A 19019-nucleotide genomic window follows, 5' to 3' on the forward strand; every position below is an offset into this window, starting at 1 on the left:
TTTAACTATCTGCATTTTTAAATGTCTGCAATATGATGTGTTATTTTTATCAGAAAAGTCTTTTTTAATTTAATTTTTAAAATGTTATTTTACTTCATTTTTTTAATTTGGCTGCCTTAGGTCTTAGTTGCCGCATGAGGAATCTTGTTTGTGTCATGCGGGATCCTGCATTGTGGGGCATGGACTCTAGCTGTGACGTGTAGGCTCAGTGGTTATGGTGGGAGGGCTTAGTTGCTCTGCAGCATGTGGGACCTTAGTTCCCAGACCAGGGATCGGACCCATATCTCCTGCATTGCATTAAGTCACTTAATTTGATTTTTAAATTGACTAATGTTATGTTAGTTTCAAGTATACAACATAATGACTTAAGGAAGGTATTTTTAAAAAAGGAATCTTGTAATCACTTAACAGGGCAAATGCACTTAAAATATTTCAGAATCTGGGGACTTCCCTGATGGTCCACTGGTGGAGAATCCATTTTCTAATGCCGGGGATGCTGTTTCCATCTCTGGCCTGGGAACTAAAATCCCACATACTAAGGAGCAACGAAGCCCAGATGCCACCACTGGAGAAGCCTGTGCGCCACGACAAAGACCCAGCACAGCCGGAAAAAAAAAGGGACTCACAGTTCCCTTTAAAAAAAATGTCAGAATCTGAAGCTCAGAGAGGAAAGTGACTTTTCCAAAGTCACACAGTCTGTCAGAGGTCAAATTGGAATTCTCAGCTGCCTGGCTAGGACACTTCTCAAGATACCGTAAATGACCCCATAGTCACTCAAGATGAACTGCTGGTGGGCTTGCCCTTCCTCAGAAAAGACTCCCCCAAAGAAGGAAAACATATGTCTTCTGGATGTCTTCTAGGTGGGTGGGTCCCCTCCCTCTCCTCCCTCTCCTCCCTCTCCTCCCTCTCCTCCCTCTCCTCCCTCTCCTCCCTCTCCTCCCTCTCTGGACAAACAGGAAGCTATGTTGCCAGTTCTGTGGATTCTCTTGCCCATGCTTTAGGGTTATGGCAGTTTTTCTCACCAGAGGGGTGTCCCCAAAGGAGAGGGACTGGGTTTACGTTAGGAGTGTGGGAGAATTCGCCTCTCTCCAGGATGTCATCCTGTAATACACCGAGCTGCTGTTTTTTTTTCCAGGCTATTTATTCCTGTTGAGCACCCCCGGAAGAAGTGGAGAAAGAATTCCCCTCTAGGGAAGGGTGGCTGGAGCCACCTAATATGAAAGTTTGGAGAATCTTTGGTTGCTGAGGTTGAGAGATTGGGAGGTCTGTGGTGATTCTGGAACTCATTTTACAAAATAGACAATGAAGTAATTGATTGATTCACTGTTTTCCATTAAGATTGCATTTTTGTGGTTTTTCTTGTGGAAGTAAGAGCTCAGAGGGATGATGGTATAACATTGGGGAAGGGATGTTGGAATTATGTTGGAACCTCACCCACCTGTGTTTGGCTTCCCTTACAATTTGAGCTGTGGAAGTTGGAAAGTGGGGATAAAAAGAGGACTGAGAACATAGATCCTCTCTCACAGTGACATAGAGCTGGAAGGAACTTCCAGAAAGCCTTGGTGCCAACCTCTTCAGTTTTCACATGAGGCAAATAAATTTACAGATGAGGCCATGGTAGATATTTAAACATCCATTTAATACCTAGTATGTACTAGTATGTAGAGACTGAGCTAGGCATTGAAGGAATAGCAAAAAACAATACAGATGAGGCCCTGCCTTCTGCAATCTAGGGACCCAGGAGGTAAATGACAAAGCAGACTCCAAACCAGAATCCAGATCTTTTAGGTCCAATTGGTGATATTTCTTATATTTTCCATCTAATATACTTTAGGCACCTAAGCTTTCCTATGTGATTTTGGACTTCTCACTAAACATATATGTAGGCTTCAGTTTTACTAACATATGGAAAGAAACTTATATATTTATTTGTTCATTATTTATTTACCAAATATTTACTGAGAACCATTTATATCTCAGGCATATAGAACTCAGAATAGAATCTTTTTACGGAGAGTCAATTTCCATCTGTCAGCGAGCATTTCTTTCTGAACAATAGCCAATAGGTAGCTGGAAATCCCAGAGTTGGCTCTACTTTCTTTTTCTCATTCAAAGCTGACTTGCATGCATGCTCAGCTGCTCAGTCATGTCCTACTCTTTGTGACCCTATGAACTGTAGCCCGCCAGGCTCCTCTTTCCATGGAATTTTTCAGACAAGAATACTGGAGTGGGTTGCCACTTCCTACTCTAGGGAATCTTCCCGACCCAGGGATTGAACCCAGTGTTTCTTGCATCTCCTTCACTGGCAGACAGATTCTTTACCACTGAGCCACCTGGAAAGTCCCAATGTTGACTTACTCCTCCAAATACTTAAATCCCAATTTGGATTCCTCCCTCCCTCTCTTCTTTCTCTTCTTTCTTTCCATCCATCCATCTTCTTTGTACTTAATGTGTAAAACTTGACATCAGTGAATTGATTTACACTAAGAGATTTTAGAGTCGTATAGGTGAACACTTAACAATTGGCAGTTAGGATACTCTTGTTTTGTAACTGCTCCACATTGTAACTTTTGTTCATTTTTCCTGGATGAGAACTTCTCCTAAATCTCAAGATTTTATTTAACATAGAGAAGGGCAGTACTGGATTTTATCCACTACCATATCAGAAAAACATGTTGCTGGCATTAATCCCAAAAAGGGCAAGACAGAGGGAGAGAAAAAGGAAAAATGCAAAATGACATGACTGATTCTTGACAAGTCCCGATAAAAAGGAAGAAAAAAACCACTGGTGGTTATCAGAGCAAAGAAAGTACTGGTCCTTATCAGGGCAAATAGTGTTATCTCCCAAAGTACAGAAGAATTTCCAATATTAACCAACCTGTACCCTTCAAAAGAGATTTTCTCATAGCTGAAGAATCACATTCATGTTGGCAGCTGACTTACAAAGGACAGGAATGTGGTTTCTTGGACCACTGCCTCATCAGAATGGAGGAAGTGTAGAAGTAAGTGGTGCTTATCTGTTTGTTTTTTTCAGTTCACTTGTATGTATATTTTTCTCTTATTTTTTAGGAAATTAATGGAAAGTATTACTTGAAATTAGCAAGAGTTTATGGGCATAGTTCTAAACTGCGTAGTAGACCTTTCAGGGTCTTACTTCAATAAGTAAACAAGGTGAATCTGCATACTTTTTTGAAGATTTTTTTTTAATTTAAATTTTATATTGGAATATAGCTAATTAACAATGTTGTGATAGTTTCAGGTATATAGCAAAGCAACTCAGCCATACATATACATGTATCCATTCTCCTCCAAACTCCTTCCTATCCAGGCTGCCAGGTAACATTGAGCAAAGTTCCCTGTGCTACACAGTAGGTCCTTGTTGGTTATCTCTTTTAAATACAGCAGTGTGTACAGGTGTATCCCAAACTCCTTAACTATCTCTTTCCTCCATCCTTCCCCACTGGCAACCAATATTTTCGGTCTGTAAGTTTGTGAGTCAGTTTCTGTCTTGTGAATAAGTTGATTTATATCATATCTTTTAGATCCCGCATGCTCGCAGTATCATGATATTTCTCTGATGATCATTGTTATATCAGCATAAAGACGGGCCATCTCATCAAGATGTTCCTCCTATTAAGCTGGTAGCTCTCTCAGGCTCTCTGTGTCCACTCACTGCTCATGGTGTGCGTGTGTTTCAGAAGGTTCTGGGAGCCCTCAGCATGTACAGTTGATGGATCTATGGTCTAATTGGTAAAAAAGATGAGTCTTCAGTGGAGAAGCACAAACTGGCCCCTTCTCTTGGCAGGAACTTGATGCTGGGAGGACTTGGTTTTTCTCAGGCTGGGAGTACTTTCCTGGAGACCAATTTTGTGCCATTTCAGGCATTTTCCTATAGGTGGGAAAAATGGCATTTTTTTTTTTTTAAAGTTTCACCCTCTCCAGAGCATGAGGATCCAAACCAGACAGTAGGTTGGAAGAAAACTGTTCTCCAGAAAATCCCACTTGATACTCCATCCCACTGTTTTTTTTTTCACTTAATGTATGTCCTTCTGTTTCCTCTACAATACTGTGCTGCCTATTGCAAATGTAAGTTTTTTTGCAGAGTGTCATCAGTAAATGCTTTGTGTATCTTAGCCACAATTTTTTTTTTTTTTTTTTGGTGAACAAATCACTTTATTGCAGCAGCATCTACAAAACCAGGAGACTGAAACATTCAAATGTTCATGAGTAGAGGACTGGTTGAATACACAATACTATATCCACAGGAATAGAATACTATGCAGCTGTGATAAGGAGTGAGGAAGAGTCCTGTCTACAACTTTGAAATAATCAAAATATACTGTCTGGAATCAGCAAGGAAAAGAAGAGCTTTCGAAAAAGGAGAGGAAGTGGAATACAACCATAGGTGTGTTTTTGCTTATATTTTTTAAGACTAAATAATGGAAAGATAAGTCATGAAAGCAATTTTTAAATATTTCCTAGTTCTTATTCTGATTATTCTCTCTCTCTTTTAATGTGTGTTTATTTGGCTGTGTCAAGTCTTGGTTGTGGCACACAGGATCCTCACTGTGTCATGTGGGACCTTTTGTTGTGGTGCACGGATTCTCTCGTTGTGGAGCATGGGCTCCAGGGTGCCCAGGCTTCATTAGCTGTGGCACATGGGCTTAGCTACTCTGGGGCATGTGGGATCTTAGTTCCCTGACCAGGGATTAAACCTGCGTCCCCTGCATTGCAAGGTGGATTCTCAACCACTGGGTCACCAGGGAAGTCCCCACAGTTCTTTTTATTATACTCTAGTACTGTTACCACCGTGTGTGTGTTCAGTCGCTCAGTCTTGTCTGACTCTTTGCAACCCCATGGATGGTAGCCTGCCAGGCTCCTCTGTACACAGAATTCTCCAGGCAAGAATACTGGAGTGGATTGCCATTTCCTACTCCAGACTACTACCACAACACTACCACTAATGATTGTTACCAGTCTTTTATAATTACTACTCTGAGTCATCTCAATATTGTATCTGAACACTCAACAATGGTAGTATTTAACTATAGAGAAAACTCCAGAAAACTATGTTTTAGAAATCTGCCTTTAGGTCACAGAAAATTCAACTCAAATTGGTGTTAAACAAAAAACCACTGAAGTTTCACTACTGGCAATACTGTGAGCTATGAGAACTTGAAAATTTCCCATTACAAATGAAAAGAAGTGCTGGATAATTTTTTTTTCTAGATTTTAAACCATGAATTCAATTTCTTAAATAGTTTTGGACTATTCACGTTATTTGTTTCATCATGGATGAGGTTTAGTATTTGTAGTTTTGAGGAATTGGTCCATTTCATCTAAGTTGTCAGATTTTTGAGTGTAGAGTTGCTCACAGTATCCCTTTATTTATTTATTTTCTTGTATATAGGGTCTGTAGTGAGATTTTCTCTTTCATTTTTAATATTAATAATTTATGTCTTCTTTCTTCTTTGTATGTTTCACTACAGGTTAATTTGTGTTTTATTGATCTTTTGACATAACAGTTTGGTTATCTTGACTTGATTATTTTTCTTTTTTCAATTTTATTGACTTCTGTCTTTATCTTTATGATTCATTCTTTCTGTTTGCCTTGAGTTTATTTTGTTCTTCTTTTTCTAGTTTCTTTAAGTCCTTTCTGTAAGCATTTAATGGTATAAATTTCCCTCTAAGTGCTGCTTTTAATTATTCTACAAATTTTGATATGTTGTATTTTCAGTTTTGTTCAGTTTAAAATATTTTCTAATTTCTCTTGAGACTTCTCTGATGCACGGGTTTATTTAGAAAGGTGATGTTTAATTTCCAAGTGTTAGGAGATTTTCTGTTGTCTTTCTACAATTATTTCTATTGTAATTTTGTTATTGTCAGAGAGCATACTTCACCTGATTGCAGTTCTTTTAAATATTGTATAGTTTGCTTCATGACCGGGCATATAGTCTATCTTCTCCAAAATTTCTACAGATACTGCTAAATCTTTCTCCTTGTCTCTCAGTACTTCTTTGTCTCTCCTGCTCTATCAGCTCGCTGCCTATCTATCTATCTGCCAAATGTCTCTCTTTTAAAATTTATCTTTATTATTGAAGTAGGTAGCTCAGACAGTAAAGCGTCTGCCTACAATGCGGGAGACCTGGGTTCAATTCCTGGGTTGGGAAGATCCCCTGGAGAAGGAAATGGCAACCCACTCCAGTACTCTTGCCTGGAAAATCCCATGGACCAAGAAGCCTGGTAGGCTACAGTCCATGGGGTTGCAAAGAGTCGGACATGACTGAGCGACTTCACTTTCACTATAGTTGGTTTACATTTAAAAACTGTTTTGGTTGTGCTGGATCTTCACTGATACAAGCAGGCTTCCTCTAGTTGCAAGGAGAGGGGGCTGCTCCTCCTTGAGGTGTGTGGTCTCATTGTGGTGCCTTCTCTTGCTGTGGAGCACAGGCTTAGGTGCTCAGGATTGAGTAGTAGTGGCTCTGGGGCTCCAGGGTGCAGACTCAGCAGTTGTGGTGCACAGGCTTAGTTGCTCTTCAGCATGTGCAGTCTTCCCGGACGAGGGATTGAACTTGTGTCCTCTGCATTAGTAGGCAGGCTCTTAACCACTGGACCACCAACGAAGTCCCTGACGAATGTCTCTTGTGAGTAAATATGCTCCAGTTGAGTGGCATTGCCCTAGAGACTGCAGTACGCACACCTAACTTGTTCTAGTCTCCCTTGCCAGTACATTTTCTGAAGAATGTAAGACTCTTCTAACTTGATTTCATTTGCCCCCGTCCTACCTTTTGTACTGTTGTTGTTATATGTTTTGTGTTACATGTTCTAAACTCTAAAAAATGTTAGTATTGTTGTTTCTTTAAAGAGTTAAGGTTTTTTAAAAATATTTTTCCACAAGTGTATACTCTTCAGTGCTTTTCAGTTGCTCCCTATTTTCTGTGTTTCTAGCTAGGAAAATTTCCCATCTGCCTAAGGAAATTGCTATAGTACTTACATCCGTGGTATGCTGCTGGCAACAAATTCTCTTTGTTTTTGTTTGACAAAAATATTTTTACTGTTAAGTAACTCTAGATTGGCAGGGTTTTTTTTCCCCGCGACTTTAAAGAAGTCATATTACATTGTCTTCTGACTTCCATAGTGCATCACTTTTGAGTTCTGTGGGAAGGAAACACCAAGATGGGATTAAAAATGCAAGGAAGATTTATTGGAGGAAAAATGCCTGTGAAAAATAAAAGAAGAAGGAGAGGTGTAGGAAGGGAGAACCTTCAGACAACCAGGAATTTCTGTCACCTGTGAAAGATGGGAAGGAAGAAAGAATTGGGTCATAAAAGCTTCAGACTATGGAACAGTTGTAAGAAATGCTTGGCTAGACCAGTGGAGATCTCCTGAGTATAAGCTGGCTGTTAAAGAAATCCTGCATCTACTGACATGGCCTGGTTCTAATACCTTCAACTGTACTCGTTCATTGGCTGGAAGCAGCCTAGTGGGAGTATGACTTGGAGTGAAGGTTTCTGTGGATCTGAAAGTGCAGCAGCTGTCAATCAGATATGCTCCCTGCAGCAGGCTTTCTTGAAGGAATGTCTGGCGAGTGCACTTCCATGGACACCACACATAGTTTCTTTAGAAAATTAGCTGTTGGGCACTTCCCTGGTGATACAGTGAATAGGAACTGCCTGCCAATGCAGGGGACACGGGTTGAATCTCTGGTCCAGGAAGATTCCACGTTCTGAGATGCAACTAAGCCTGTGAGCCACAACTTCTGAGCCTGTGTGCTGCAACTTCTGAAGCCCTTGTGCCTAGAATTTGTGCTCAGCAGCAAGAGAAGCCACTGCAATGAGAAGCCCACAGACAGCAATGGAAGATCCAGGACAACCAAAAATGAATATATTTTTTTAAAGCTTCATAAAAAAGAGTTAGAGTCAGTCTTATTGTTCCCAGATGGCACTAGTGGTAAAGAATCTGCCAGCTAATGCAGAAGATATAAGAGACATGAGTTCAATCTCTAGGTCAGGAAGATCCTGTGGAGGAGGAAATGGCAACCCACTCCAGTATTCTTGCCTGAAGAATACCATGGACAGGGGAGCCTGATGGGCTACAGTCCATGGGGTTGCAGAGTCAGATATGACTGAAGTGACTTAGCACACACGAAGTCTTACTGTAGTTCCCTAAGACAATGGGTGTTTCTCCCTCTAGCTGCTTTTATGAATTTCTCATTGTTTTTCAATGGCTTCTGTAATATGTTCAGGTATGAGATTTGTTTTGTATTTATCATGTTTGGGGGATTATTGAGCTTCTTGAATTGGTAGGTTTATGTCTTCGTTCATGTCTGGAAATTTTTCGGTGGTATATTTTCAAATATTCTTCTGTTCCATTATCTTGCCCACCTCTTCTTTTGGGACTCCATTCCATGTATATTACATGGAGTATGTCTTGCTTTTGGACATATTCTTTATTCCCAGTTTAGTTTCTTTTTGTGGTTCAATTTGCATAGTTACTATAGACTTGCTTTTGAATTCACCAATCCTGATTTTAAAATATATACTTTTTTATTCTGAGTTTTATGTTCTGTTTGCTCTTAAGGCAGCCTAGTGAGTTCTTTGATGATGACTTTCACCAGAGAGGTATCTTCTTTTTCCTTTGTTAGTTAGGTAAGGCTGGGGGTTAATTGCCTCAATTTAATCATGGACTAAGTTGGGGTAGGGCTGGATTTACAGTTTTAGCAAGATTCTGTCAATCCCTGGTTTGTCTCTGTCCTTTAGGCATGTCCTTTCCAGGCTTTTGATTGAGAGCCTGGATTGTCTGTCTGTTCCCAGCCCTAAGAATGGCTTTTCCCCCTGGACTTTTAGTTCATCTAATTCTCTACAGTTCTTTGATGCCTCTAACATGTTTCTTTCCTTTTGTCCATTTGTTTAAAGTTGTTGCAGCAAGAGCTTTGGCCTCTTGTGACCTCCTATCCTGTATCCAGGAGCAGAAGTGTATCTAATCTGTTATTCTTACTAATATGGCAAATAATCTTATAATGCTTCATTGCATACAAATGTGCTGCAGCTCTAGGACATATTCTTAGATCGAATATATGTACATTCATAATTTTAGCAGACATTGCCAAAATGCTCTCCTTAGAGATTGTACCAGTTTACACTTCCATCAGCAATATACGAAAGTGCCTGTTTCACAGCAGTGTGATGGTGGTGGCAGTTTAGTCCGTAAGTCATGTCCAACTCTTGAGACCCCGTGGACTGTAGCCCACCAGGCTCCTCTGACTGTAGCCCACTAGGCTCCTCTGTCCATAGCCCACTGGGCTTCTCTGTCCATGGGATCTCCCAGGCAAGAATACTGGAATGGGTCACCATTTCCTTCTCCAGGGGATCTTTCTGACCCAGGGATCGAACCTGCGTTTCTTGCATTGCAGGTGGTCTCCTGCATTTCAGGCAGATTCTTCACCAGCTGGGCCACCAGGGAGGCTGTTACTGTGTTAACTTTGCGGGTCTTTGTGCACACGGCCAGAGCTTTGCATTAAGGTTAATTCAGTGACAGTTTGATAGATGGATAGGAAAAGGCCAAGGACAAAATTTACTTACCTCATCGGTTTTGTTTTGTTGCTAATGATCTACCAAGTGAAAGCCAACTGTATTCACACTTGAACACATTTCCCAATGTTTCCTATCAGGCTTCTTTTTTAGCTGAAAAATTGATGGCTCAAAGTCCTTTGGACTTTGGGCTCAGTACGAATGTTAGATTTTTTAACGGCTACAGTAGAGTACATCTGTTTGTCACACCAGTCTCAGCATTGGAGTCAGGAACAACCAGTCTTTGTGGGGAAAAAAGAAAAAAAGAAGAGAAGGGACAGAAATGGCTGTGGTTTCCCCTTAGGGCTGCAGCAGAGGAGACTATCTGGGGACAGCAAAGAACATGAGATGATGTCTCTGTTACGAAGAAATCTGTTCCTGCCTCATTCTTGGCCCAAACAGCCATAAGCCTGATAAAACAATATTGCATGTTAGTTTCAGGAATGTAACTCAGCCATTTCAGTGTTTCCTTTCTGGGTCTCTGTGGACTGCTAACCCTCACTTTAACAGTAAGGCTATATTATCCTCATTTTCTCCGGCCATCACTCGGCTGTTTTTCTTTCTCCTGGGTTCAATGAGTCATTTCCTCAAGTCTTCCCTGGTTTGGCTTCAGAAATTTAGGATAATCATCAAGAGCTGTCCTCTTCTCCCCTTCAGGCTTAAATTCCTCTCTGTTCGAGACCTTTCGCTTCCCAGTGTGTGAGGTGGGTGGGCTCCAGCTAATATCCTTCCTTAAATCCTGGTGTGTGTGCTAGAGAGAGCCTGACAGACTGCGAGAAAGACTTCACAAAATGAAGGTACAGAGAGAGACAGAGAGGCAGACTCATGACTCAACCAAATAGCTGATACAGATGCATTGTAAAAATATATAAACTCGTGGAAATTTCTTTCAGACGAACATGACAACTTTAAATGCTTTGTGAGGAACATCACTTAGTTTCCGTTCTGCCTTCTTGGTATTTGTGTTCTTTTACCTGATGTAGTTAAGCACTCGAGTCCTGAAGTGAGACAGATCTGGGTTCAAATATTGAAACTACCACCTCCGAGCTTTCTGACCGTTGGCAAGTTATTTGACTTGCATGTGTTTTCATTTTCTTTTTTTAAATTTTATTTTTATTTTTGGCTGTTCTGGGTCTTTGTTGCGGTGTGCGGCTTAGTTGCCCTGTGGCTAGTGGGATCAACTGCAGTTCCCTGACCAGGGACTGAACTCACGTCCCTTGCATTGGAAGGCAGATTTTAACCACCGGACCACCAAGGAAGTCCCTGTTTTCATTTTCTTGTCTGTAAACATGGAGAGCATCTAGTGTGTGTCACAGAGGACTGGTGGAACAATTAAGTGAGGAAAGTCACATAGGAAGTACTTCATAAGTTGTAGCAATTATTATTATCATTTCTATGGGGAATTTAATTTATGCCCACTATTGGCTCATGTTTTTCTGTTCACATGGTATTTAATAAATACCTAGGTCTAGATCAGATTTTGCCAAACTACAGCCTACTGGGCAAGACTGGCCCACACCTTGTATTTTAAATAAAGTTTTATTAAAGTTTAAATAAAGTTTTATAATCATGTTTGTCTATTTTGTCTATGGCTGTTTTGCTCTATTGTGGCAAAGTTTAGTATTATAACAGAGATCATATAACCCTCAATACCAAAAATATTCACCAGATGGCCCTTAATAGAAAAAGTTTGTTAATTCCTGACCTGGTCATATTTTAAGTGTAAATAAATAAATAGATGTGGACAAACTCATAATTCTGTGTCTCAGTTTCTGTAACTGAAAAATGCATACATTAGATAAGATGACTCCTAAATAGGATCTTTTAGAACTATTTGGCTGTTCATTGTATCTTGTGAAATCTGGGAATTTGCAGTTGGTATGTTCTTTCTGGTGGGCTTTTCTATAAGCTAGGGAGAGAGAAAAAGCAGAAAATAACCCTAAGTAACTTAGATGTCAAATATCAAAGTAAATCATGAGAAGTGATTTATTTCAGAGAGGAGGAGGCAGTTTTCTGAGGTTTTCACTTTTTTCTCTGCAGCCAGGTGCAGGAGATCTTGGTAACCACTGGGCCCCTTTCTGGCTGAGTTAACAATTTTCCCAATTCTTTGGCTTAAAAAAAAGATCATTCTTTCTGTCTCCCCACTGCCTGCTCTCCATACCACTTCCTCTTTAGGTTGGCCCCCGGCTTTTTGTCTCCCTCTAGCCTGACTTATTCTCCAGTGGTTTCTCAGTCCTCGGTTCTCCACTCCCTCCCCGAAATGTGATGAAGGCAGGCTGCCAAATCTCCCGGCCTCCCTCTGCTACGCCAACTGTCCTGCTTCCAGCAGGGCCTCCAGCTCCGGGCCTGAACTCCAAGCAGCAGGGGGACCAACAAGTCCTAAAAGGGAAACGCCATCAACCAGTAATCTTATGTCCTTTGAACTTTGGGGTTGGGAAGCAGAGAAAGCTGGGGAATGTTTGACAATTTCCATTGAATACCTAGAGAACAGCCTCAGACAATGGGTCAGGACTTTGTCTCAGCTCTGCCCCAAACACAGTGCAGAGTCCTTGGGTTAGTCCCTTATCTTCCTTGAGTCTCAGTTTTTCTGTGTAAAATGAAAATAATTTCTTCCATGCTCTCCTCACAGGGCTTTATGCTGGTCACATGTATGGTGAAAGAGCTGTTTTTTTTTTTAAATAAATGTTTGATATTTACATTTTTTCCAATTCAGAATTACCTGATGATCAGTGAATAATAACTCAGCCATCAAAAAGAATGAAATAATGCCATTTGTAGCACCATGGATGGACCTGGAGATGATCATACTAAGCGAAGTAAGTCAGAGAAAGATAAATCCATATGATATCACTTATATGTGAAATCTAAAATATAATACAAATTAACATATCTAGGAAACAAAAATACACTCACGGATAAGAGAACAGACTTTGGTTGCCAAAAGGGAGGGAAGGATTGGGAGTTTGGAATTGTGCTGTGTGCTAAGTCGTTTCAGTCATGTCCGACTCTTTGCAACCCTATGGACTGTAGCCTGCCAGGCTCCTCTGTCCATGGCATTTCCAGGCAAGAATACTGGAGTGGGTTGCCATACCCTTTTCCAGGGGATCTTCCCGACCCAGGGATCGAACCCTCATCTCTTATGTCTCCTGCCTTGGCAGGTGGGTTCTTTACCACAGGTGCCACCTGTGAAGCACCTTGGAATTAGCAGAGGCAAACTATTACATAGATGATGGATAAACAACAAGCACAGGGAACTATATTCACTATTTTGTGAGAAACCATAATGGAAAAGAATATGAAAAAAGAATTACCTGATGCTTATTGCTATAAGAACATCTGTGCTTATTTTTTTTTTTTTTTTGCCTGCACCAGGTCTTAGTTGCAGCATGTGGGATCTTTAGTTGGGGAGTGTGAACTTAGTTGCAGCATAAGGAATCTAATTCCCTGACCCGGGATCCAAACTGGGCCCCTTGCGCTGGGAGCATGGAGTCTTAGCCACTGGACCATCCGGGAAGTCCCAGAACATCTGTCATTTTATGGCCTCCCCCGCAGCATCCACCATCCTTCATTATAGAGCCCTGATTTCCTTTGGGAGAGTCAGCCTACAACCATTGGGCATCATCTTGCTGACGTAAAAAAAATCCAGCTGCCTGTGCTCTTGAAGGCCCACATTGTTTCTTTCTTTCTTTTTCTTTTTAAATTTTTATTACAGTATAGTTGATTTACAGTGGTGTGTTAGTTTCTGCTGTACAGTAAAGCGAGTCAGTTATACATATATCCACTCTATTTGAAATTCTTTTCCCATTGAGGTCACTAGAGAGTGTTATGTAGAGTCCCCTGTGCTATATAGTAGGTCCTTATTAGTTATCTGTTTTATATGCAGTGGTGTGTACAGTCCCAATATCCCAATTTATTCCTTCCTCCTTTCCCCCTCTGGTAACCATAAGTCTGTTTTCTACATCTGTGACTCTATTTCTGTTTTGTAAAAAAGTTCATTTGTATCATTTCTTTAGATTCCACATATAAATGGCATCATTTGATATTTGTCTTTCTCTGTCTGATTTTACTTGGTATGATCATCTCTTGGTTCATCCATGTTGCTGCAGATGGCATTATTTTGTTCTTGTAATAACAAATTCCACTTGCTGAGTAATATTCCATTGTAGATACCTACCACGTCTTCTTGATCCATTCTTCTCTCAGAGGACGTTTAGGTTGCTTCCAAGTCTTGGCTATTGTAAATAGTCCTGACATGAACATCGGGTGCAGATTGTTTCTCTCCTAGCCAGAAGGTATGCAGTGGCTTCAGCTCAGTCCACAGAACCTCCCTCCTGGGATTTTGATTTTGAGTGTGTGAAATAGTCAGTGAACGGGTTGGTGTTCTTTTATCCTAGCAGTAACATCCCTACCACGCTCTCCACTACAAAACCATTACAACTTTAATTCCTGATTTCTAAGCCCCTGAGGAGAAGGCAATGGCACCCCACTCCAGTACTCTTGCCTGGCAAATCCCATGGATGGAGGAGCCTGGTGGGCTGCAGTCCATGGGGTCGCTAAGAGTTGGACACGACTGAGCGACTTCTCTTTCCCTTTTCACTTTCATGCATTAGAAAAGGAAATGGCAACCCACTCCAGTGTTCTTGCCTGGAGAATACCAGGGATGGGGAGCCTGGTGTCTCTGGGGTCACACAGAGTCGGACATGACTGAAGCGACTTAGCAGCAAGCCCCTGACACTAAATTGGTTTTTGCCTGTTTCCGATTGGAGGCCTAGTTCTCCAATTTTCCTACATTTATGTCCATAAATTTCATTTCAGTTGGCCAAAATTTATTTGTTACCTGTAATCAAAAACCTCAAATAGCACACATGTTGAGAACCATTTATGGAGCTCTTATTATATGTAGGGCCATGTACTTAGGGCTTTGCATCATTATTTGATTTAACCTTCCTGGGACTGCCTTGATGGTCCAATAGCTAAGACTTCACTAGATCCTGCATGCCGCAACTAGGGATCAGTGTGCCACAGCTAAGACTCGGCACAGTCCAATAAATAAATTTTAACAATTAGACTTTCAAAGAGCTGCATATTATTTCTAAGTAACATGAGGAAACTGAGGCTCTGTGAGGCTGGATAGCCTACCCACATTTGTGTAAGGAGCAAGTGACAGAACTGGGTATTGGAATGAAGATGTCTTTGGCTCTAAATATTTTAACCTTGATACTATCTGAAAATGGTATAAAAGCGAGCATTGTGTTTTGTAGCATGTATTTCTGGGTTAGAAATTTATTATGAACTCCTCTATGTCAGTAATATTCTTGAAAAATATGACTTAAGATCACTACCTAATAGTCCATCATTTGAGGTTTCAAAAATTTTTTTGTTATTTATTTGGCTGCATCAAGTGTTGGTTGTGGCAGGCAGGATTCTGTTTGCAGCAAGCAGGCTCTTCATTGCAATAGGAGAGCTTATTGACATGTCCAATCTTAGTTCCCCCATCAGGGATTGAAACCCCATTCCCTGCATTGGAAGGCAGATTCTTAATCACTGGACCACCAGGGAAGTCCCTGTCATTTGGATTCACTAGCACTTACCTAACGAAATTCATATTGGTTGAATTATAAAATGCACTTAGTGAATATCCTTAAGCTTTACTATTTGTGTCTGTATCTATCTCAAATTTTCTCCTTAAGATAAATTCTTAGATGTGAAACTTCTGGGTTTAAAATTCCTGCATAATATTAAGAATTTTGATGCATATCGGCAAAATGCCCATCAGAGAAATCTTATCAAATTTTGTTCCCCTAGCAATGTGTTTAGATACCAATAAAAGGGCTTTTTCAATGGGGAAAAGTGCTGAAAAGATACAAAGAGCTCATAAACTAATGCCCTTCTTATTTTTAAAAATGGAAAAATGCATTTCTAAGTTATATCTACTACAGGGAAATCATAAAGAAATAAAAAAAAATGTAAGGGTCCAAACTTAAGATATAACTTGAAATGAAATTAGTATTCAAAGTATAGGCATTGGGTTCCTATATAGATGCTTGGAGAAAGGGAATGGCTTTGATTTTGAGGGTTTTTTTAAAAGAGTGAAATCAAAGAGGGAGGCAAGGGGATGATGGTGATGGGGGATGATGGTGATGGAGGTTGATGGAGAGGAGGAGGGAGGGGTAGATGATCCCACAATGCATCTGTGGTGGTCATAGTAGATGCTTAGATTTTCTTTATTTCTGAGACTTTGCCTCTGCATTCCTGCAAGAGACAAAGGAAAGTGAGGTTTGTCCCCAGGCTTTTGGTAGCCCCTGTGGTAAGAAGGCAACTGGGCCACCCAGACGTACATATTTGAGGTAATAAATAGAGATCAAAGTGGTACGACTTAAAGGGAACAAAACTCTTCTCCTCACATACAGTCCTTTTTCTTCCTGCATAAATACACATTGGTTTCTTTTGTAAGAATGCCTACATTAAGATGAAAAGCTGACATCTGAAAATTTTATTGCCCACCATGAAAACTCTAGCTATAATTGCATCATAAATTTTTATTCTAATCGTTTAGCAAGATCTAAGAGAATGAGATATAGGCCTGAATTGTTTTCAAAGGGACAGGGGAGCTAGAAAAGTTAAAATTATCATAGTGAGGAAGAGATACCTCTGGGAAGTTTTGGAGACATTTGGGAAACAAGTGGGAGCTTGAGGCTTTGGGGAACCTGGGATGAGGATATGAAGAGCCATCGATAGATAGGAAGTAGGATGGGCAATAGGGAGAAATAGGAACGGACTCTGCGCTGTTTGGTAGAGTAGTACAGGTGTGCTGTAGCCGATGCAAGCAGTGTGCCAGGGTTCCATGTGGGAAGTAAGGCATCCAGCACCTCAGTGTATTTCATTGATTTTAGGATCCAGCTCAGTATCTCTGAAAGTGGGATGCATCTTATACTCTGTGGTGTGTCATTTGGCAGCATTTTTTAAAACTAATGGAACATAAAAAATTGTGCATATTAAAATCTATGATGTCTTCAACTTTTGTGTGTTATGTATGTGTGTGTGTGAGAGAGGGTACTGTTCATAACAGGAAATATCTGACTATTTACTCCATTTAAATATTGACTAGTTACTCCATTTACAGTGATAGTTGCTATCCTCATGGTTTTCATTTATTTTTTTCTGTTTTAAAAAGAACCTTATAGGTTACTGAACCTGATATTCTACTGAAGAGGACATGGCTCTGAGGTATTAGGTGGCTTTGTTCCCCCTCCTCCTCTTCTCCTTTTTCTCCTCCTCCCCCTCCTCTGCTTCCTCCTCTTCCTCTCCCTCCTCCTACTCCTTCTTCTCTCCACCCTGTCTCACACTTTAAATGGCTGTGAGGCATGATAGCAGGGTGAATTCAGTTGTCCCTTTGAATGAGGAGGGTGCCTCCTGCCTTCTCGGCCGCAGAAGGGACACCTATACAGTGTTCTCTCCCTTCACTTGGGGAATCAGTCAGAGATGTGTTTGTTATTTAAGTGTAGCTTTGGGTTCAGGTCAGCCTGGATGAAGCAGACTGGGGAAGCCCCTTCCCCTTCATCAAGCATTGTATTAAAAGTCTCTCACCATTATAGCAAAGTTATTCTCTATACATCAGTCAGTTCAGCTGCCCAGTCATGTCCTACTCTTCACAACCCCATGGACTGCAGCATGCCAGGCTTCCCTGTCCATCCCCAAATCCTGGAGCTTACTCAAATGCATGTCCACTGAGTTGGTGATGCCATCCAACCATCTCATCCTCTGTCATCCCCTTCTCCTCCTGCCTTCAATCTTTCCCAGCATAAGGGTCTTTCCAGTGAGTCAGTTCTTCGCATCAGGTGGCCGAAGTATTGGACTTTCAGCTTCAGCATCAGTTCTTCCAATGAATATTCAGGACTGATTTCCTTTAGAATTGACTGGTTCGATCTCCTTGCAGTCCAAGGGACTCTCGAGTTTTCTCCAGCAGTTCAAAAGCATCAGTTCTTTGGCGTTCAGCTTTCTTTATGGTCCGACTCTCACATTCATTCACGACTACTGGAAAAACCATAGCTTTGACTAGATGGACCTTTGTCGGCAAATTATGTCTCTGCTTTTTAATATGCTGTCTAGGTTTGTCATAACCTTCTTCCAAGGAGCAAGTGTCTTTTAATTTACTGGCTGCAGTCACCATCTGCAGTGATTTTGGAGCCCAAGAAAATAAAGTCTGTTACTGTTTCCATTGTTTCCCCATCTATTTGCCATGAAGTGATGGGACTGGATGCCATGATCTTGGTTTTCTGAATGTTGAGTTTTAAGCCAGCTTTTTCACTCTCCACTTTCACTTTCATCAAGAGCCTCTTTAGTTTCTCTTTGCCTTCTGCCATAAGGGTGGTGTCATCTGTATATCTGAGGTTATTGATATTTTTCCCGGCAGTCTTGATTCCAGCTTGTGCTTCATCCAGCCCAGCATTTTGCATGATGTACTCTGCATATAAATTAAATAAGCAGGGTGACGATATACAGCCTTGACATACTCCTTTCCCAATTTGGAACCAGTCCATTGTTCCATGTTCAGTTCTAACTGTTGCTTCTTGACCTGCATACAAATTTTTAAGGGGCAGGTAAAGTGGTTTGGTATTTCCATCTCTTTAAGAATTTTCTGCACAGTCAAGGCTTTGGTGTGGTCAATAAAGCAGAAGTAGATGTTTTTCTGGAACTCTCTTGCTTTTTTAATGATCCAGTGTATGTTGTCAATTTGATCTCTGGTTCCTCTGCCTTTTCTAAATTCAGCTTGAACTTCTGGAAGTTCTTGGTTCACATATTATTGAAGCCTCACTTGGAGAATTTTGAGCATTGCTTTACTAGTGTGTGAGATGAGTGCAATTGTGTGGTAGTTGGAATATTCTTTGGCATTGCCTTTCTTTGGGATTGGAGTGAAAACTGCCCTTTTCCAGTCCTGTGGCCCCTGCTGAGTTTTCCAAATTTGCTGGCATATTGAGTGCAGCACTTTCACAGCGTCATCTTTTAGGATTTGAAATAGCTCAGCTGGAATTCCATCACTCAAGCTATAAATTATAGCTTTTAATATTAATTCATGATAAATGTGTGATTTTGAGTTGTTACTCTCCCAAGAGTGTTTTGTATTCTTCACTTCAGTTTATTTTTGCAAAGTGTAATGGCCCTTCTTATATTGAAAGAAGTTCAGTGAAGTCATTTCATGAAGTACATTGAAGAGGAGGAGAGGAGAAATGTCCTTCCATCCCCTTTTTCTCCTACTTCCATTTTTAGTTAAGGCGGATCCTAAACATTTCCCCTGGTTCTGAATGCCCTCTTAGTGACCCTCCCAGTGTTGTATACATGATTGTATACGTGATGATTGGGTCCTTATCTTCCCAAAGACTCCTCCCATTCTATACCTTTGAAAGCAGGGAATCTTTCTGTTTCTTCTTTCCTACCTACTTTGCTTCCTTC

At 40.8% G+C, this 19019-nt stretch overlaps 1 protein-coding gene across 3 annotated transcripts in view; it reads left to right on the top strand.

Moving 5' to 3' along the window:
* Nucleotides 1-2918: 2918 nt before the first annotated feature.
* BICC1 (BicC family RNA binding protein 1) overlaps nucleotides 2919-19019 on the top strand; it is a 397066-nt gene continuing 380965 nt past the window's right edge. For 2 of the 3 annotated variants that reach the window (XM_060406436.1, XM_060406439.1), the window contains exons 1-2: nucleotides 2919-3002; nucleotides 12283-12385. In XM_060406436.1, the coding sequence (XP_060262419.1) occupies nucleotides 12352-12385 (34 nt within the window). In that variant the 5' untranslated portion in view covers nucleotides 2919-3002; nucleotides 12283-12351. Of the gene's footprint in view, nucleotides 3003-4265; nucleotides 4406-12282; nucleotides 12386-19019 lie in introns of all 3 variants that reach the window. The other variant, XM_060406437.1, reaches the window with a different exon arrangement.

This window comes from Ovis aries, chromosome 25 (assembly GCF_016772045.2).
Source record: "Ovis aries strain OAR_USU_Benz2616 breed Rambouillet chromosome 25, ARS-UI_Ramb_v3.0, whole genome shotgun sequence".
Taxonomy (NCBI): Eukaryota; Metazoa; Chordata; class Mammalia; order Artiodactyla; family Bovidae; genus Ovis; species Ovis aries.